General features: G+C 39.8%; 1 protein-coding gene across 2 annotated transcripts in view; it reads right to left on the bottom strand.

Annotated features, from left to right (window-relative positions):
• Positions 1-22,343, bottom strand: part of AFF2 (ALF transcription elongation factor 2) — a 403,259-nt gene that overhangs the window by 144,970 nt on the left and 235,946 nt on the right. For both annotated transcript variants that reach the window (XM_054040357.1, XM_054040358.1), the window contains exons 5-7: positions 14,889-14,981; positions 12,228-12,264; positions 11,906-11,957 (exon numbers count right to left, since the gene is read on the bottom strand). In XM_054040357.1, the coding sequence (XP_053896332.1) occupies positions 11,906-11,957; positions 12,228-12,264; positions 14,889-14,981 (182 nt within the window). The remainder of the gene's footprint in view (positions 1-11,905; positions 11,958-12,227; positions 12,265-14,888; positions 14,982-22,343) is intronic.

Genomic DNA, 22,343 nt, shown 5'->3' with positions numbered 1-22,343 from the left:
CTCAGGCAAACAAGTTTGTTTACATTTACAGGAGATAATGCTGCCCGCTTCTTGTTTACAGTGTCACCTGAAAGTGAGAACAGGCGTTCTCATGGCACTGTGGTAGCCGGCACTGCAAGATATTTATGTGCCAGATGTGCTAAAGATTCATATGTCTCTTTACGCTTCAACCACCATTCCAGGGGACACACGTCCATGCTGATGATGGTTTCTGCTCGATAACAATCTAAAGGAATGCGGACTGACACATGCGCATTTTCATTATCTGAGTCTGATGCCACCAGCAGAAGGTTGATTTTCTTTTTTGGTAGTTTGGGTTCTGTAGTTTCTGCATCAGAGCGTTGCTCTTCTAAGACTTCGGAAAGCATGTGCCACACCTCACTCCTCTCAGATTTTGGAAGGCACTTCAGATTCTTAAACCTTGGGTCAAGTGCTGTCGCTATTTTTAGAAATCTCACATTGGTACCTTCTTTGCATTTTGTGAAATCTGCAGTGAAAGGGTTCTTAAAATGAACAACATGTGCTGGGTCATCATCCGAGATTGCTATAACGTGAAATATATGGCAGAATGTGGGTAAAACAGAGCAGGGGACCCAAGGAGTTCAGTCACAAATTTAATTGATGCATTATTTTTTTAACAAGCGTCATCAGTATGGAAAAATGTCCTCTGGAATGGTGGCCGAAGCACAAAGGCGGGGGGGCATATGAACGTTTAGCATATCTGGCACGTAAATACCTTGCACTGCTGGGTACAAAAGTCCCATGTAAGTACCTGTTCTCACTTTCTGGTGACACTGTAAATAACAAGAGGGCAGCATTCTCTCCTTAGCGATTCGCTGAACAAAAAGTAGGACTGAGTGGACTTGTAGGCGCTAAAGTTTTACATTGTTTTGTTTTTGAGTGCAGTTATGTAACAAAACAAACCTACATTTGTAAGTTGCACTTTCAGGACAAAGCGATTGCATTACAGTACTTGTATGAGGTGAATTGAAAAATACTATTTCTTTTGTTTATCATTTTACAGTGCAAATATTTGTAATAAAAAATAATTTACACTTTGTATTCTATGTTGTAATTGAAATCAATATATATGAAAGTGTAGAAAAACATCCAAAAATATTTAATAAATTTCAAATGGTATTCTATTGTTTAACAGTGCGATTAAAACTGCGATTAATCATGATTAATTTTTTTAATTGCGATTAATTTTTTTGAGTTAATCGCATAAGTTAGCTACGATTAATCGACAGTCCTAATAAATAAAAAATAATAGTAGTAGTAGCAATTCAACCTGAGGCAGATACCCGGCACTGGAAAATAGTAGCTCAAATGATTAAAATTTGGCAAAGTTATGCGTAACTGAAAACAGGGCCTTATAATGGGAAGTGTTGGAAACTTTAATAATAGGTAGTGCTAATGGCCTGGACTATACATAAAGGTGGGCAGAGATCTATTATATTATTATTTTTAATGTTAAATGTTTGTAGAATTCCACAGGTATACATGGTGCCTTATAAAGAATCGAAACTTTAAAACTTGATCTCCCTATTTTATAATTTCTTTGATGTACAGTATAAAATGACTTAACTGTAAGTATGAATTCTTTTACCATGCTTGCATGAAGATTCTAAGATTAACTTTCTATATGACATGCATGAGACTGGATTTGTAATTGCTATGTCTGACAATGCAAGTTGTATACCTATTTCCATCTGTCTTTCAAGCAACGCCGTCCTCTATATTTAGAAACACTTTTAGTCATACCCTAGAATAAGGCAAACATATTTATGTTATTTTGGCTGCAGATTCCCTTTGAATTTGACATTTCCTTTGGAATCATTACTAATAGATGACACTTAGGTTTTTTACCTGGGTGAAGTGGAGATGAGAAGGCCAGAAGGTCCTTTATGGAGCTCAGAGTGCCCTTTCCTTTCATGTTGCAACCCTGTTGTTCTTTTTCCTTATGGGAAAAAAACCAACTTAACCTCCTTTAGTAATGCAGGAGTTATACCATTATCTCTGGCTGACTGTTGCATGGATTAGATTGGAAAATGAGTAACTTCTATCACACTTGATCTCAAATAGTGCTATCTGGCTTGCGTTTATCCCTTTGCAGTTACGGAATGGATAATTGCATGGATACTGGGAATCAGACACAACATTTGTGATGTCTCTTTTGATTTCCACTGCAGGGTTAAAAGAGGGGAAAAAAGTTAAAAGCTAACCTGTGATTTAATGCTGGCCACTGCCTGGCCTCTGGTACTAGCCTGGGTTTTGTGGTTTAGACCTTTACAAGTGCATGTCTGAGGCTGTCCTTATCATGTAGCTTAGCATGCTGCCACCTCTAATATCGTAGTCCCTCTTGAATCCTATAAATTGGGCTGAAACTGATTTGAATTTCATGCTGTAGAGTACACTTTAGTTTGAATCACAGCAGATTTTTTCACTTAAAAAAAATCTATTGAGATATAATCTTTTTGTTCTTTCATTTCATTTCTTTTATTTATTTATTTTTAGCAAAGGGGAAGGCAGATTATTTCAATTAAGAGCCTGTCACTGACAATTGTAAGCAACCTTTCTCCAGAGTTCAGTGCAGCAGTTGCAGTTTTAAGTTTCTTCGTGCTTCTGTCAGGATCTAATTTTCAAGGTACAGTTGCCATGGTAGCAACTTGGAATTTTAATCCAGTACTAAAGGTCAAGACAGGTCACCAGTTTCAGTTCCTCTTCAATCTCAGACTAAAGAGCCACAAAAAGGAGCTGAGATAAAGGTTTCACCTAACAAAAAATTCCATTCTGGAATACAGCCAGACTTGAAAATATATGATTTGTATAAGCTTTCAAATTTGTCTGGAACTATATAAATCCATGCTAAATCAAATGTGCTGAATGCTCATTTGCATTCCTTGCTGTCCTTTGAGAGGCAAAGATACCACTTTAAAACAGAGTTCACTTGTCAGGAATAGCACATAAGGAAGAAATGGGATCTATATAGCCTACAAAAAGTAGTTGTGAAAGTCAGACCTTCATCGCTGGAGATATTGACTATGTCACACAAACCCAGACGAGCTTGAGAGTTGCATTTCAGCCTCTCTCTTGTCAATATAAGAAGATACATATGGTAAACGGGTCAATATCTTTCTTTCAAGACCTGTCAAGATCTTTTGTTCAGCAATTTTTTTTAAACTCAATAAGACTCTTCTTTTATATATACATGATCTACAGGCCATTTGGCAATATTTTCAATAAGTGACCATTTTTTTTGCTAGTCTTAACTATGTTCGTATTTTGTATACATATTTGTAGGGTGGGGGGAAGCTAGCATTTGAAATGAGGACATGGCTTCATATTTGCCAGCTTCTTAGAACCCTTTTATGATTTATCTGGACGTTTCTTAGGAAGATCGGCTTATTCCTGCTCCTTTTCCAGGCTTATATCTTATTTTCAGGAAGTCATGGAGTAGTATTAGGATAATCTTTAATTGTATTTTCTTTGACATTCAAGGGGACAAAACGTCGTCCTCCTGGAATTTGGGAGAGTGTTAACTAACCTGACCTGCCAGTGGGGAAATTTGTAACCAGTCTGAGAGAACCTATTTATAGTCAAGGCATACTTCCAGTCTCTTTCCTCCAGGGCTGTCAGGGGCTGAGAGTACTGCATTGATTGTGCTCCTCAGCCCATGAGATGATGGGAGAACTTTGTTTCACCTTACAAATAAGTCCTCTGTTCAGTCAGGCTGCAACATGGATGGGCTCTGGAGTCCTGCGGAGTCCTCAGCCCAAAGGATAATTACAGCAATACGAGTTCCTCAAGTTGCAGAGTGTAGGGCTGAGGAGAAAGTGGAGGATTCTAAGGGCTGTGTCACAGGGATTCAGAAGTAGGATACAGAGAATTAAACTGTGAAATTAGGACTAGTGGCTCTTAGTTTCACTTTTGGATATTTAGGACAAAAATAGCCCATTCCAATATTATGAATGCAAAATTTCCTAGCAAAACCATTCTTCTTTCAGGCTTCTGGTTCATTTCATATGGTGCCTACAGGACTTCCTGGAGACAGTAAATCTGTGTGACAATTCATTCACCTCAAATACTACACAGCGGGTGGCTGACTGCTGCTGGAAGAAAGTGGAGGAAGTATGAGTCACTTAAACTTAAAGGACTAGGAAGGTGTAGTAGACGAGAAAGGGCCTGAAGTACAGAGGAACGAGACATGGTCGGGCTATGCACCGTGAGTGTAGGGAGAGAGACCAGGAGTGAGAAGGAGATGGATAGAGATCCAAATTGTGGGGAGCAGAAATAGAGAGGTCAGTTGGCAGGTAGTGAAGCAGATGTTTTTTGAAGACTCAATGAGTAGAATTTGCTGTGTTTACTAAAAACACACAGTCCAGTGGAACAAGTGTTCATTGTGCCAAACAATAGAGGGAAGAGAGAAATTGGATGAGCATGAACACTATCAAAGCTGTTCCTTTTGCTCAAAGTTAACGTTACTGGTACTACTTCAGTGGCTCCTGATAAATTCATTCAGAACACAACATGTCTGAAAATTGTCATCCACTACAAGAAATATGCAAGAGAAAGAAATGGGATGCAGTTTGGAGCAGAAGTTGTGGAAGAGAGGTTCTGGTTGCAGCTGCTGCCCCTGTCCTGAACATGACATATATTTTCCGATTTACACAGTACATATGTTTTCCAAAATGCAGGTTTGAAGCTAGGCTGACTTTTGAAGGGAACCCATCCGATGGACATATAAAACAGAGCGTCAGCTTGCGGCTGACCTTGAGCTATAAAGGTGCAACACATTCTGCTGGATTAGTGGCTGTTGGCAGAACGCCTTAAACCCAGGGGAACCCCCTTGTTGCAGGTCTAAAGTGTTGTAAATAGCAAAATGGGCATCGATACAGACAGCATAAGGAAATACACGCCTATTGGCATCATATGTACCCGTATCATTTTACTGTTAACATATAGAGTGGTTGCCATTAAACAGTCAGCATTTATCTATTTCCCAAGCAGTGGTATGCCCTACTTTCAATATAGAGAATTATTATAACAGTGGTATTGCAGATACTACTACACAGTAACAGTGAATAAATGGTGATTAATACTGAATCAGAGGCTATTTTTAAATTGTAATCTTTGGTGCTTATTAAAGTTTCAAACATTGGCTAGCAAGCAGGCAGTTGGTCAGTTTGTTACAAGCACTCTTACGGCAGTCACTATATGTGTCTGTGATATTCAACAAAAACTATTTAACATTGATCAGTGAATTACAAGCAAATTAATTTCCCTTGTTCACACGATCTTTTAAACTGATTTATAAATATGTCAAGAGGAGATCATTGAAATGAGTGCAGTAGCAGATATTTTATTTTGACAGGGAGGTTAAACTGCATAAGAGCCATTTGAATAATGAAAACAAATTAAAAGTCTAATTTAGAAATTATTTTGAATAATGGGCTTATCTTCCAGGACGCAGAGTTTTTAATTCTGACACTGAGTTCTATTATATTTAATAGACGCTGAAATGTTTTGCACATTTGCTTCTTTCTGCAATGGGCCATAAGAAATATTTTCTACAGCTACATAAACATTGTTGGAGTTCCAATTACTTAGGACTTTGCTCAAAAGGAGAACCCAGGCAGTAAGGAACAAAGATACAATGTCAACTGATCATTATCTTTGCCCTGGATCATGGAAGGTAATATTCAAGAACCCACTCTAGCAAAAGGGTGCAAAGCAAACTCCTAATTAACAAAATGAGACAGTAAATATGAATGACAACTAATCAAAAGAGGCTTTTTTTTGTTCTTGCTTTCTACTCGGTCTGTTAATATACTGCACTGGAGCTCTCTAGAAATAATGGTGTTCCAATTGCATGCCCCTGTTGTTTCATTATGATAATTTGTATGGGGTTGTGTAAGCGCCGTGAATTCGTGACTTTGCCAACTTACCTAGAGGGAATATCTTTGGAACTTCCCTAGGTTAGCAAACAGTCAGTAGTTAATCTAATGATTAATGCATCCCCCACTTATAAAGTGAAATTGAACATACACTGTACAATGAATCAGGCTATCAACGATGTGGGATCATTTGACACTCTCATACTCAGTGGTTCCCAAACTTGGGACACTGCTTGTTCAGGGAAAGCCCCTGGTGGGCCAGGCCGGTTTGTTTACCTGCTGCGTTCGCAGGTCCGGCTGATTGTGACTTCCACTGGCCAATGGGAGCTGCTGGAAGCGGTGGCCAGCATGTCCCTCAGCCGGCGCCGCTTCCCACAGCCCCCATTGGCCTGGAGCAGCGAACCGCAGCCAGTGGGAGCCGCGATCGGTCGGACCGGTGGACGCAGCAGGTAAACAAACCGGCCCGCCAGGGGCTTTCCCTACACAAGCGGTGTCCCAAGTTTGGGAACCACTGATCTAGATCAAGAGCTTTAGGGTATGTCTACACCACAATGGAATACCCGCAGATGGTCTGTGTCAGCTGACTGGGGCTCGGGCTATGGTGATGTCAAATTGCAGTGTAAACATTCAGGCTTGGGCTGGAGCCTGGGCTCTGGGACCCTCCCCCCTCACAGGGCCCTAGAACTTGGGTTCCAGCCTGAGCCTGAATGCCTAGACCGTAATTTTACTGCATTGCAGCCCAAGCCCCATGAGCCCAAGACAGCTGTGAGTTTTTCACTGCAATGTAGAAATACTCTGGGTTACAAACGCTAGAATTTCAGAAATGTAAGATTTTAAAACTATCATGCCCTAACTGGAGCATGACTGACGCTCAGCTGTAACGTTGGGTACGTTGATACATAAATACATACAACCACATTTTTCTTATTGAAGTTGGACATAAAACTTGGCAAGTTTTTAGTGTGTGCAATTAAACTGAAAATCATATACCACCCCTAAATGAACCCCAGTTGTTCATAATGATTTCTTTCAAGTTTAAGGATGCATCGGTGCTTCTTGATCTGAATGTTCAGAATACCAATATTTCTAGTTGTCGCATTATCCAATATATAGTCCTTGGTGCATCAAGATCCTCTTGATGTCTAATGACTCTTCATAAGGACCTCATGCTGATTCACTTCAAACCATGAATTACCTTTAATTCATAGCTTGAGCATGCTGCCAAATGTTGGTTTTTTGTGCTCCCAGGTGACTGTCCCTGACATGATGGAGAACTTCCAACAAGCCATTAGACACTTATGAAACAACTAAACATCAAGCAGTACATTTCTACCAAGTATTATCATAATCTTTGGGATTAGGAAACTACTGGTATTTACTGCAACTTGTTTAAAGCCACGTGGGAAATTCTGGCCCTATTGAAGTCAATGGCAAAACCGCCATGACTTCAAGGGGGTCAGAATCTCATCTGTGGTGAATCTCAGTTTTATCAGTGGGATTCTCCCTGGCTTTAAACAAGCTAAATAATTGTCACTGACTCATTTTCAGATTTTTAAAGAAATTCTTATTTCCAGTGTAATTTTTTACCACATTGAATAGGAGAAGAGTGCAAAAATTGCAAGGAAATGTTTGCCAAAATGTCATGTGAAATTGTTCACCAATTTGTTTTGCATGTTTTTGAGTACTCTGAACTTAGCTTTTCTCTAGCTACTGCACAGGTTGTAGACTACAGTCTGTAGGCTCACAAAAATCCTATAAAGATAAAACAAGTTGTTGTTTTTGTCGGACCCATTAAACTTTTCTGTTCCAAGTTCTTAATGGTTTCCGGTAGTTCACTGAATCCATGAGTAGGACCTTTTAATACTGTGTTAATACAATAAGTATAGGAAGTCATTTTATGACAAGGAAAGAATACCATTATGATTACATTCTTCTTTTTAGCTGGGCTTTTATGGAAACTACCCAAGAGTACTCTGCAGTATGACTTAGAACACAGGATGTGCTTGATTAAAAAGGTTCTGGGTGCTTTCCAACTGGACACAGGCCAAGTGCTAACAACTAAACAGAACAAAAGAATGGATGTTTGAGGATGACATACTCTCAATGGTAATTATATAACACAAACCTCAGTCAAGGGCTGACTATGTACCCTTGAATTCATGGATGTTGACAGATGATCCTTCTCCTTGCAATTGGTTGCACCTTATCTGTTGCTCCTTACTATGCTTCATAAAAAACTAATAGGAGTAGACTGGTTATAAATGTATTGTACTATATGTAATCTATGGACTGGTCAAAAAAAGAAGCAGAAGAAGATGAGAAGCCAAGTCCTATAGTTTTTTCACAATCCTGGACCATCCTTTGGAGAGGAAGGGTAGCCCAATGGTTAGGGCACTAGCCTAAGACTTGGGAAATCAGGGTCCAATTATCTGCTCCACCCGACTTTCTGTGTGACCTTGGGCAAGTCACTTAGGAAACTGAGACACAGAAAGGCTATCTGTGAAATGGAGATAATGATACCACTCTACCTCACAGGGGAAGGATAAATACATTAAAGATTGTGAAGTGCTTTGAGATCTACTGAAGAAAAGCACTACATAAGAGCTAGATATTGTCATTACTAGTTTCAGCTACAATATCTTTTTGATATATCTATATATAAATTTCATATTAAAACTGTATGGCTAGAAACAAAAATACCACTTCAGTGAGACTACTCGTGAGTCAAGTTACTTATATATGTTTGCAGGATCAGGCCCTTTGGCCCTTGTGGGCCCCATCCTTGACACAACTCACCACACCCCATCTGACTTCCTGCACAGCTTTGGGATTTCTCATGGCCTCTTGCGTTTGAGTGTGCCACCATATATTTTAAACATTAAAAACGTAAAAAATTCATACACAAAAATACTTTTCTGTGAAACCATGTAGGTTACCATACTAATATGCCTGACACAAACCCATACAGTCAAGGAAATGGAAAGTTAAGCCACCTGGCAGTAAATACTCTCTGTTCTTCCACCTACAGATGCACACCTTTCTACCATAAACCACACACCATACAAAAAAACCCTTTACTCTGACCCTGCAAGGATGCCAGCCTCCAACATCTGACATGCACAGAGCATTGTCTATTGGAGCAGAGTAAAGCAGCATGTAATCCAAGTCTCAACATGACAAAAACACATTCTGCCTATAAATAGCACCTAATTCCTAAGCTGGCAGGAGGGTAGCTGGGTAATAGGATGAATGTGAGCACCTTTGCTCCAACGCCTGATCAAAGATCACAAGCAGATTTCTGATAGAACTGATGGGGTCAATTTGATTGCCAACAGAAGTGATGTTAATGGGACAGGTACTCTCAGGTTTCATAAGATTTGCATGTAATCATCAAAAAGATGAAGGACAACTGTGACGTCATCTCACACACCCGTCCAGCTCAGAGATACCTCCCGCAATGGATAGAAATAGATGAACACACCTGTGCCACATCTGTTTAGCAGCAGAAGCTCAAGATGAAATAGTGAAAAACAGATCCGATTAGCAGCACTATAAATGAGATAAGTGGAGGTGGTGGCTGGGTGCAAGAATACCAATAGGGGCAGAGCTAAGATTGCGGTGTGTGCTCTATAGCATAGAGCAATAATGCTGGTATATGCAGAAACCATAATTTTACCAGTAGATCCCAGAATCCCATCCATATCCATCAGGAATTATGGAACCACAGGATCATAAATATCTTGCTATTAAAATGGATAATGATAGCAGGATCAATAAATCTGCCATCTAGCTATGATTATTTGATAATATCATCATTGGTTTCAGCCACAATCTGCTTTGCTTTCATTCTATCCTCAGGCATGTGCAACCAACTCCAGCTGAAGTTAGTGGAAGCTGTACATGTAGATCTAAGGGCAGAGTCTTGCCTACCATACTTTAAGTCACACAATGGATTGCCTCCTAACCAATATAACCCTTCCAAAGACCTATGGAAATTCTTGGAAACTGCCTTAACAATTTCTTTGTAGTAAAAGGGAAAAAATGATAGTAATGGGAGAGCTGATCTTCATTTGGAAGCTAAAAATAAAAGTAACTTTATTGCAGCTCTGATCTGTCGTGTGTAAAATCCATCACCTACCATAAGAAGGCAGTTCATTCCAGCAGAAATCTGATTGATAGTGCTGGAACTTTAGATCAAGCAGCAGAATAGAGAGCAACTGGTTCATAAAATGTACTCAGTGTCTTCGAGTTTTATATCAGCCTTCCTATAGAGAGCTTTGGTCCCATTAAATGCACTATATACCACTGAGCTATGAAGCGCTGTTCTTTTTAAATTCAGCTTATAACTATAAACCATGATTGACAAGTCTATTACTGTTGGATACAAACTATTGAAATATTGTATTTTATAGTATACTCACCAAAATATTTTTCATCGTGGAATCCAAATACACTTGCTTTAGGAGAAAAATCACTTTAAGATGTAATAATATTTTTTATGTTTTACTAGAGAAGGTTCTTGATGTAAGCATTGCATCATTTAGAGATTCTGGCATATGAATTTATCCTTTCTGTTTTCAGGATCAGAGGGTCCAGTGGGAGAGATATTTTTTAAAATCTGAAATCATTTCCAGAAATAACAATAGAATAAGGGAAGGACTAATCTGATGATATTGTTGGAAAAATAAATATCGCTTATGTGCACCAATTTATTTTTATCATTAGCCAGATTTCATAATTCTCATTAAAACTGAAATGCTGACTTTCAATTTTTGCATCCAATCAGAAGAATTAAATAAATTTAATTTAGAGGGTTGGTGTTAGAGATTCATTTTGCAAATCCTTACTCATTCAAGTAACTTTACTCATATGAGAAAAGTTGCATGACTTTATTTCATGAGTCAAGGAGTCCAGAGGTTAAAACAATGGAATGGAATGCTTGGATTCTATTCCCAACTCTGTGATTGACTTGCCATATGACTTGGGCAAGTTATCTGACCTCACTGAGACCTCGTCTGTGCACAAAGTTGTATTGATTTAACTAAAACTGGTTGAAAATCAATTGAATTAAACCAATTCAAAAATGCGGTGTAGATACGTTAAATTGATTTAACCTGGTTTATACAGATATAGATTAAATTGCACCCTGACTGAATTAAACTAAATTGCTATAAGCCACTTCTAAATCCATCTAAGTGTCCACACAGGCGTTTAAACACATTTTAGTTAAACCAGTACAGATTGGTGTATCTTGGTTTAACCAAATCAGTTTAAAAAACACTCCAGTAGTTAAAGTGATGCAGCTCTGAATTTAGGCCAGCTCCAAACCTCACTTTCCTCATATGTAAAATGGTAACTATAATAGTAACCTATTTTACAAAGTTGCTAATTAATTCATATTTGTAAAGCACTTTGAGACCATGGGTTAAGGTGCAAAATATTGTGGGCTCAATTCACTGCTGCCTTACTCCAGTTTTACACCAGCACAAGATAATGGGAAAGGATGTAACTCAGTGAATAATCAGGTCCTCCATATTTTTAGATCATCCGTGATTTTCTTTAATCCGTGACTGTCAACTGTCCCAAAGTGTATAAAATTCAAGACCTCTTTTTTCAACGTATTTTACTCTCCTTCAATAAATAAATGCTAAAAATCTTGCATCAGCTATTCATCAGGTTGAATTTTCTGTTGTAAGAAGCTTAGTATCTGATGACCAATTAAAAGTGGTTTAATTTTGGTAAGCTGTACAAATAAAATTGGCATTCATTTTGCTTAATAAACTCATCTTTTAGACATACCTCTGTTCGTTAATGCTTAAGGAGAAGAAACAGCAATAAGAGCAGAAGACGTAAAACTGGTTTATGGCGAATTTTTCAGCACTGTTGAGAACACCAGAATGCCGGGACAAGATTGTATGTAAGCTGGGTTCAGTTATCTTTGGAGAACTAAGCTCATTCCTTAAGATAAACTTAAAACAAAATATAAAGCTGGAAGTAACAATACTTACGACTTTTGTGGCACTGACTTGGTGGCAGATTTCCCTGCTGGATCACTCCACTCTGTAAACGAAGGAAACATATTTCCAAATGTCAAAAGATTCCTGTTGCCCTAAGCGCTCAACCCACCTAATTGTACTTGGTTACACAACATGCCACAATGCGTAATATGTCATCAAAAATGGAACTGATCTGCTTTAGCACCATAGAAATTAATTTTTCATCCCTTGTTTTAAAGATGTTAAGTAGGCAAAGAACAAACAAACAAAAAGAACCCCCCAACAACCAACCAACCAACCCCGATTGTCTCAATTAAGGACAATAAAGACCTACTTTGTACATTGTATCCTGAGGTCGGGTGCTGGGAATCCTACAATGAAGAACACAAAAATGTCAGGATTAGTTCAATGAAAGGAAGAAGATGGTAGATACATCTTTCCTTGTTAGACTAAGGGCACAAGCATAACATAAACAGAAAAGGAAAATACACAGGTTCATGTGCCTGAGAAGAGAACAACACTAAAAATTTAAAAGACTGTATTATCTGTACATAAGAATGCTACTTGCACTGCTCAGTACCTAGCCTATTTTAGGCCCAAAAGGCCAGATCCTCAGCTGGTGTACACAGACTTAGTTCCAGTGTGGAATCCACACTTCAGTTTACACCAGCTGACGATCTGCCTTTTAAAGTCTTACCCACAGGTGTGTACATGTGCTTCCCACTTAAGATAATGGGAAGTATTTGCATAGGCTGAACTTGGTCTTGAGTTTTAAAATAACCAGGCATTAAGTTCAGCAGCATCACTCTTCTTTTTTGACCCCACCTGCTTAAAATGTCGCTACCTAAAACGGAAATTCAAGATGTTTTGGAGTGCTATCTTACGTACACGAGACAAAGACACAAGAGTCAGTTCTTCAGCTGGTGTAAACCAGTGAAGTGCCAGTGAAATCAATGAAGCTGCACTAACTTTACATCAGCTCAGGATCTGGCCCCGGTGTGGAGTGCACACAGCATTTTGCACACAATGTGCTTCTCACTGACCCACAGTAATGTATAATGACATTCTTAATTTCACATGCTTTTCTTGCTTGATCTTTCCCTTGGCTTTACAATCAACAATGAGGTATAACCTGATGCCAAATCAGCCTTCATCCCAAGTAGGCTCTAGTAGTTTGTGATGATTTTAAATTAAGCCATTATTTACAATCCAGTCCGAGAGACAGGCACTACTTTGTTAAAAGTCTTAGATCTGTAGGATGTTAAAGTCATTAAAGCCCTCGCTACACTTTCTCTCAGGGCATTATTAGTTCCTAATATTCTGCTGCACTGTTAGTCAGTCCCTTGTGAGGTAAATCATGCCTTCAAGAGTAAACATAGCACTTTAAATTTGAGTGTCAGAGGGATAAATAAATTGTTGTGATAAGTTCTGCCTTTTCTATTGCATTATTTTACAAATGAGGAGACTTAATTTTTTTATGTAAGATGAGGACCTATAATAAGGCCTGCTTTAGGTTTATATGACCACATGTTCTTATCTGTTTTATCTCTAAAACCTATCAATTTGGCTCTCTCTAATTGATTTAGTGGGATGTTCTGAGTAGGCAATCTTGTACTGTATTTTTCACAGTAAAGTTAACTAACCTAGAAACATCCACGTTCTTTCCTCTTTCCTAAAGTGTGATTTTTTAAAAGCCTAATTTATATTTCATAAAATTTACCATAACGTCACAGATTTTTTTAAATGGGTCTGAGAGCATAAGATTTACTCATGCAAAACTCTCGTTGAAGTTAGTGAAGGAGTGCAGTACATGGTCCTATTTTTGTAGGGCCCAGAAAAAAACCAGCACTGAATTTAGTCCTGCTCTAATTTAAGAAGATATAGCTTCCAGTGTGCCAGACTCCATGCTTACTCATATGGGTATGAATCCACTTTGACCTAAATGGATTCTGTGGAGTTTAACCAGATTTACAGTAATATAAATGAGTGCAGTATTCAGCTTAGTTAGGAATTGCACCCACATATGAATCTGGCCTATGATGTTTAATGCAGCAGCACTTAAGTGCATTGCCATTGTCAGTAGCGGAGCAGAACAATGATGTTTTGCTGGAATACGGCATGGTAAGAGTTTGCTTTGTTTTGTTTAATAGCAATAGCCACACTGATTTCACATTAGCTTCAGCCAACACATGGAGGCAGGGTTTGGAGTGGGAGAATCTCTGGCAAATAGTGACAACTGGACAAAATTGGTGAGGGGAAAACTGATTTTAAATGTCTGAAATAGTACATGATTACAAAAGCCACTACTGCATGAATGAAAGAACCAGCTTTCTGTTGTCTTCAAAGCTGTAGCAGCCTCAGAAACTCTTGACATTGTCCAGCCATGGAGAGAAGAACAAAACCCCACACTATGGGGTGACACTTCCAGCTCCCCTGGAAAGTATGACTCCAAGTGGCAGAGGTCCACAGCAGTTCAAATCTCAGTATAAGTCACCACTTGCAGCAATGCACAAGTTGAGTCATCTGCAGGGACTGAATCTGGGACTTTGGGATCTAAAAGCATAATTGTAGAGCAGGAACAGACCCATATACTACTTTATTGGTTTTAGCCACTCGTGGGGACCAAGATACTCTTTGCCAGTGTGTTACACAAACTACGGGAGAAAAAATAAACACATTGTAAATACTATTTGTAATGGAAAGACTCGTTTGAAAACATAGGTAAGATTAACCTTCCTTTTATCCTTTACTGTAACTTCTGAAGTTCTGAACAAGCAGCCCTATCAATAACATATTAAGAGAATTTTCATCTCAAGAGAATTTTGAAAATGAAACCAAATCACAAAAGTAAAGTTCCAGATCCTCAAATTGGGCTTAGTTAGGCTCTTAAAATTGATTTCAATGGAAGTTAGGAGTCTAAATATCTTTGAGGATATGGGCCAAAGTGTCTAGTGAAGATCACTCATATGTGAATGAATAATAATTAATAACCTACCTGCACCTTGCTTGGGATGGAAAACTTGGTCTGCTCAGCCTTGCCGGGGGTGTGAATAGCAGTAAGAGGTGGAGGCCAGGAATGGGTCATCTCCTAGTGGGGGAAAAATATGTTTTTGAGAAGTCATTCATTCAATTAAAAAAAAAAGAGAGAGAATTACCCCACAGTTGGCCATCAAACCCTGGACTGATCAACAAGGCCAACATCACATATCTGCTTCTACAGGGTGAGGGACAGGCTTGCTCAGAAGGCATCCCGAGTCCTTACCTGGTGGATGAGCTCCCTAATTATCCAGCGGATCACATACTCTCAGGAAGTACAGCGGAAACATGCTTTAATGCTACTCGTCCCACCAGTAAAAAATTTCAGCCATGTCCAACATTGAGTTAAGATGGCCTCCAGCAGGTAAGCCACTGGCTCTACTCCCATGGCCAGATATCTTAGGTATGTATAATGGCCCCCATCATCCTAGCACCTGAGCAACTCTCAACCGTTAGTGTATTTAGCCTCATCCTCCTGTGAGGTAGGACGGGTTTCATTATCCCCATTTTACAGATGGGGAACGAAAGTACACAGAGATTGACTTGTCCAAGGTCACACAGGTCTCTCAAGTTAGCACCCTATCCACTGAGCAATCCTTCCTTTCTAACCAGCATAACCATAGTCTTGCATTTTTAACAATGTGTTTAAATGTCTTCATGGAAATCTCTCAGGTACTCAATGGCACAGGTCACAAAACACAGACCTGTGTGTCTGTTCGAACACTAAGTGACCAATCATTTTTCTGCTGAAGTCAATGGTAGTTTTCCCACTGACGTCAATGGGAGCAGACTTGGCCCAGCCTCAGAAAAGAAAAATCAGTAAGAACACAGATAGTGCAAGAAGTGCGGTTGTCGGCAAAGCTTGTCTATGCCCTTGCAACGAGTGCATTCCATTTTAGATGCTGCTCCATTCTTTCTTACCTTTGTTTGTAATTTGATGAATATTCAGACAGGTAATAATACATGTCTCTGGTGATCTGTTACATCTTTGTCTCATTGTTTTTCTTTACTTTCAAAGCTCAGAAGAGATTCTTTTATGACAAACAAAAGAGAAAGAGTGTCTCATCTATGAAGTTCTGCATGTGACAGCAATGTTACTGGCTGTGTTACACGAGTGCAGGTGTCTGCAGCTTTACTCTGCTCTTAAAAACCTAAGGCTGATCACAACAAATCTTACAAGCTATCGCTGCTTTGTTTCTGCTGCAGCCCTAGCTGACATTCTGCAAGTAAAAAAGAAAGAAGACCTTGTTAAAGGTTAATGTTGTGAACCATCAATCACAACCAGTCCCACCTGAGGGTGCTTGGCTCAGCCAGCTAAAACATGATGAGGATGGTTGCATTCAGCTGCAAAGATATTTTCACTGTAGAAGCAGCCAGTAAATACTTTCACTTCCCTAATTATCCTTCCAGAGATCACATGATATGCGGTACTGAGGTAAGGAAAAGTAAATGAAACCACTCACTATGCACAGGGGACAGTCTGCTCTCTTTGCGCTATTCAAGCAGGAGTGGGAAAGAACCCCAAATCCCTGTAGGGGGTATCCCTGGGGTGGGAGAATCCCCAATGTTCAGAGAGCAAGAGAAGCTCCTGCATATGGGTAAGAACACATCAAGGGTGAGAAAATTCCCCTAGGGGACCACTAGCAGTTGGCAGAAGTCAGAATAGCTCCCATGCTGTTCTAACCTCTGTTGGGGGTCAGGGCTGGGGCAGACAATCAGGGAGTCTTGGTAGGTTGGAGGGATCAACCCTTCCATAGCAAGAAAATGATGAAAGGGACAATATATTAGATAGGCCAGTGGTTTTCAACCTTTTCGGGGGTCAGGACCTATTTGTAAAAATGTATGGCCTGTTGTGACCCAGTAAATAGTCTGGGGGTGAAGGCCCTGGGGTAGTTTCAGTCCGGTCCTCCCCCCATGGGGTAGGGTTGCCAATTTTGGTTGGATGTATTCCTGGAGATTTCATCACATGACATAATCTTTAATTAAAGATTAATCTTTAATCCCTGGAGATTCCAGGACAATCCTGGAGGGTTGGCAACCCTACCAGGGGGAGGGGGTTGAGTCCTGTCCAGCACTCACCCTACCGTGGCGGCCATCCCACAGTGGTGGCTCCTGCAGCTCCGTTGCTGTGGAGATGGCTGGGCTTGGCTCTTGGCTTTGGGCGTTGCAACCTCCGGGGTTGCAGAGACACTCGGGTGTTGCCCCACCCCCCATGGGGTGCGCTGGCAGAGCTGGGGATGCAGGGAAGTTGGGATGCACTGGCAGAGCTGTGAGGTGCAGGACGTTTGCAATACAAGGGGTTGGGATACATGTGCTGAAGTGAGATGACATTGGAAGAGCTAGGGGGTACCATGCTTACCTCATCTGAGACCCCATAACATCTCTCCCCTCCTGTATCACCTAACCCCAATTTATCCTCCCCATAGCCCTCTCCCCTCCTATTGCTCCAGTTCTCCACCCTCTAATTCCCCTCCTTTCCCAGGAAGCATTCACATGCCTAATTCCCCCCCCCAAAGACTGGGATTACATTCCCCCAAATTAAAATTGCCACCCACAACTTTCAAATTGTAGCAACCTGCACTCACTCAGTCCAAAGCTCCTTTTGCCTTAGATGAGGGCTTCTGATTAACTTATTCTTATTACATTAATTGAAGGAAGAGTTCACAGCCATAAGTCTGAATTCTGTCTGTGATTCATCCACTCATTAGTACCCCACAGTTTAATGGTGCAAGGCAGCAGAAAGAAACAAGTTTTTTGCGCAGCCAGTAACTTGGGAACCCCTTGGTCACATAATCCCAAATTTGGATCATTAACGCTACCCTGTGCCTTCATGAGACACACCAAATGTCAAAGCAATTGGAGTAACCATTCAGATTTTAGAGCACATACAAGAGTTGAGATTTAAAGCATACAAAATGGTGGAAATGGAATTCTAGTCATTTTTTCTGTATCAGCGCGCGAACACTGTAAAAATGTACTTTTTCTCCAATACCGTTCTCAACTTGGGTCTCCAAAAATTTAGTGGATGCCATACGTTATCTTGGGTAAAGCTCAACAGATTGAGACCACATAATATTAATAATTTGACCTGTAGCTTTGCTAACAAAAAAACAACTTGAAACACTCTGGAAAATGGCTATTTTTAGGGGGCTTATATCTCTGTATCCCCAACTTCAAATGACCTCAATTTGGGTCACTCACCCTACCCTGCATCCTCCAACTTCCAAAGGAATCTGACTAAGCATATTGATTTTAGAGGACTTGGAAAGGTCAACCGGTAAGCAGAAGTTGTGACATAACCTTAACTACGGGTTGAAGTACAGCTATCTGTGGAACAGAACATGTCAGCTACTGTGATAACACAACAGTTTTAATGTCAATAAGCAAAGAAGAATACCACGTTAGTCAAGATGTGATGGGGCAGGAGGAATATAATTATCTAATGTGCTAATAAACTTTTAAAGATTGCAAACTGAGAAAGCCTTGACTTTACAGCTCATCTGAAAAACATACCGTCTAGCGCCCACGTTTTCCTTAACAATATGCTGGGGTGGCATTGGTACTGTAGACTTGGGCCTTGATTTGCATTGAGAACTGCCTGAGTGCACCCTACATACGCACAGAATCCTATTGAGGTAACAGAACTCCACGTGGATGCACTCATGCACTTCCGCTGTTCTCAATCCAGGATCCGAACCTCAAGCCCTGATCCTGCAAAAACCTATGCATACGTTAACTATACTCAGCAGTAACTCCACTAAACCCAATGGGGCTACTCACTTGTGTAGATTGAAGCACATGCACCAATCTTTGGAGAATCGTGGCCTTAGAGGGAAGAATGCCACCCATTGAATCATCAACACTATACTTTGCAACACCTTGTTTTCACTTGGTGGTCCACCTCAAAAATACTGGCAAGGCTTTACTCAGTTTAGCTTGTGAAATTTGACATATGCCAGCAATGAGAGCAGGGAATCACACCATTTCTTTTTCCAGGGAAAGTTCAAAAATTTAATAAATCCAAATTTAGAAATTCCTGAAAGTAACAATAATAAAACTGAGCATATGAAATGTTTTAAAGTGGAATATAATGGAAGTAAAGTAAGTCCACCAAATCAAGTGAGGATTTATTTTCACATGGTTTGGACTTAAAATAATTCCAAAATCATGTTAACTGATGGATTGGGCATATGACTACTATGGTAAGTAGGCATACCTATTTTATAGACCTGCAGATTAAATGGGAAGGTAAAGCTGCTCAGTTGGTTGGCTTAGAAGTCACTGTGGTCCACTGATGTAGTAACATCAAGCGTCCTCCTTCCTGAAAATTATTGAAACATTGTTTTAATTGACTCCATGTGTTTTATTTATTAGGACTAGGCACGCTCGTTTCTTCAGCTAAATCTGCTTTTTTCTAGCTGTAAAAGCCCTCAGGTAAGTAACTGAGAAGTACATATGCAGAAGGGGTCTAATGAATCACTGTTTTTTCCTGACTGAACTCTTTAAGAGCTGTAGAGACACTGGCCAAATCGGAGCTCAAACGGAAAGGGAGAACTGGGAGTGCAATGGGATTTGTGTGCTTCTGCAAAGCAGATCTGAGCTGGAGCGTTGAGCCCAGGGGAAAAGGGGCAGATGGAAAAATAGCTTTGCAAAACCAGACCCTCAAGTTAATTGCCTCTTTCAAAGTTTAGTTCCTTTCCCCCTCTTTCAATTTTTCCATAATTTCCTCCTTGTTCAAAATAAAATGTTGCTGTGGCGTGTGTGTGTGTGTGTGTGTGTGTGTTTTGTTTTACATTTAGGCAAAAGGTGTCAATCTAGAACTACAGAAATCATGATGGAAGAGGGCTACTAGTCTCCATCCCCAGGAAGGCACCTTCACTTTCTACAATGAACCCTAGAGCACCGTGCCCAGTCTAATTTGAAATATCTAAGAGAGATGGGGTTTCTGCTATTTCCTTTAGAGGATGATTTCATGGCATGATAGATCTCACTGGGCCAAATGCTGCCCTCTACTATATGGTGTGGATGAGAAAGCTACAGAAATGCATCAATGGAAAAGCAACAATGCTGCTATTTTTCTCCCTGGCCTCAGCACCCATAAAGGTCCCATTGCTGCCACTCCATGTAATGTCTGATCTGCAGTTTTAGAGGGCAGCATTAGGCACGGAGAGCAGGCATAGTAGCTAGGGAGAAGATACTCTCCACGGCATGATCCCCTCCACTGTGGCTGGATTTCCATTCTGCTCAGAAGTTACTGCTGGCGAAGGAGTTGGCAGGGACTGCACAGAGCCATGACTTGTATAAACTCTTTGTCAACCTTTCCTCATCCATCAGTCCCTTCAGCTCCTCAACTAGTTCTGTAGCTCTAAACGTCCTCCAATTTCTTGCTCACGCTTCATATTAAGCTTCCATTGATAAATAGTTTATAAAGGGTTGCTAAATGACTAGTAGATGTTATCAGACCTGAATACTATGTGTTAAAGATGGCTATGAGCACATCAGTAGAATGTGTTATAGATGGCTCTAAGATACAGTTATAAGCAACCTGTTGACCTGTTGGACTATCACAATCAATTCCCCATTTATTAAAACATCTGTTAATGGTCTATTAGCTCTTTATAAACACTAATCAATGGAATCCTAATATAAAGTGTGATCAGTTTCTCAATATCTTGCTAGCTTTTGCATTTGCGCAGCCCTACCCATTTTCTCTCTGCTGGGAAGTCGGTCAATTTAGTAACAAACAAGCAACAGTTAAATTCTATATGTGCTGGGCATGCTGAACTAAAAAAAAAAAAAAAAAAAAAACTCAGTCAACCACCTCTAAAAAGAAAAGGCTACTGCAGGTATAAAAAGCAATCTAAACTGGAGCTCAAAGCTAAAAGAAATGCAAACGGCCAATGGGGTTTTAAAACTAACGATGCAAAATAGTCCATGTAAACTAATGGACAATTTGTTTGTCTGATTACATGGGGATATCCCTTCCAAATTCCTGACCAGGAATTTGGAATAACCAAAGAAAAGACTACCCCAGGGAATCCACCCTAGGTTTTACACTGAGCCCAATACATATTGGGAGAGGTATTTGGGGATTTTCTCAGTGCTGTATGAATACTCCTGCAGTGTGGACATGATTAATAAAGCTTATAGTTATGCATTTGACTATCACGTTTCAGTGCTTTAAGAAGCTCCCAGGAACCAGTGACACAACAGCTTGTTTGTTTCTAAGACATAAAAGCAGCTATGAAAATAACTTTAATGATGCCCTAACAGAGAGAGACAAATTCCTTGGTAAAGGCACTAATGTAGAAAACTGTTTACCCATGCAGACAGTTCAAGAAATGTGTCATCAGCGGCATATGACTAGCCCACATTATATGAAGGAACGACATGGCTGCATTTGCAATGATGCCTTAGTCATCCTAATAAATCATTTATCTTGTTACAGTACGAAAGTCTTGTACAATGAAATGAAACACATTCCAAAATCCAGTGCACACAAATTCTTTTTCAAAAGCCAGGATTTTATGCTATAAATAAAACCACCCATCTTCTCCCTGACCATAATATACCAAAAAAAAAAAAGCATTCACCTTGTAGTTTTTTTCCATGACAACAAATAAGTACCCCTGGCTTGGCTGGTGTATGGGATGGATACCATATCCTCCCGTGCTAATATACTTGCTTTACCTTCCCATATTTGCAGAGCAGAAAGGACTGACAAAAACCATACTCAGTGAAAATGAATTTAGAAATTGTTTTAGAAGCTAACAGAGGTCAGCTATAAACATTACAACATATGTTTTCCTTTCCTGTTTTGCTAACATTTGGGGACTATTTACAGAAAGAAAGTGATGGCAATAAGAATATTTTCTCTTTCTATTGAGCTTCCAGTTATTATCCCCCATTCCTTTACCTCATACTTTCCAATATATTTCCCTCACACTTCAGCTTTTATAACTAAAATACACTGATATTCTTTGCTTAGAGCAGTTACGAGACAATAAAAAATAGCAAATCATGACTGACATATTTATTGCCCTAACAAATCTTGTGAATGTGAAGTAAAACAATGTTCCATTACAATGTGAAGGTATCTCAGCTCAGGAAACTATTTTGGGGGAAATAATGAAGCTACTATATAAAACAGTATTACAATTTAGTGACTGTGGTCCACTCCAGAAAGTAGTTCCAGTCCATATAATAGAGTCCACTCTGAAATCTGATTAGGAACTGTAGGTTAAGAAGGCAATGAGCATAGGCAGAGAGAGAGAGGTCAAAACCCTGATACTCCTGACTCAGGCAAAACTTCCTTTGGTTTTAGTAGGAATTTTAGTTGGAGCAGAAGTCCTAAATCAGGTCCTTTCTGAAAGGAAAACTACTCCCCTATGGGGTCATAATTAAGAGTTTGCAG

Source organism: Malaclemys terrapin, chromosome 9 (genome assembly GCF_027887155.1).
Source record: "Malaclemys terrapin pileata isolate rMalTer1 chromosome 9, rMalTer1.hap1, whole genome shotgun sequence".
Classification (NCBI taxonomy): Eukaryota; Metazoa; Chordata; order Testudines; family Emydidae; genus Malaclemys; species Malaclemys terrapin.
The sequence above is the reverse complement of the archived record's forward strand: the minus strand, read 5'-3'. Positions and strand labels throughout refer to the sequence as shown.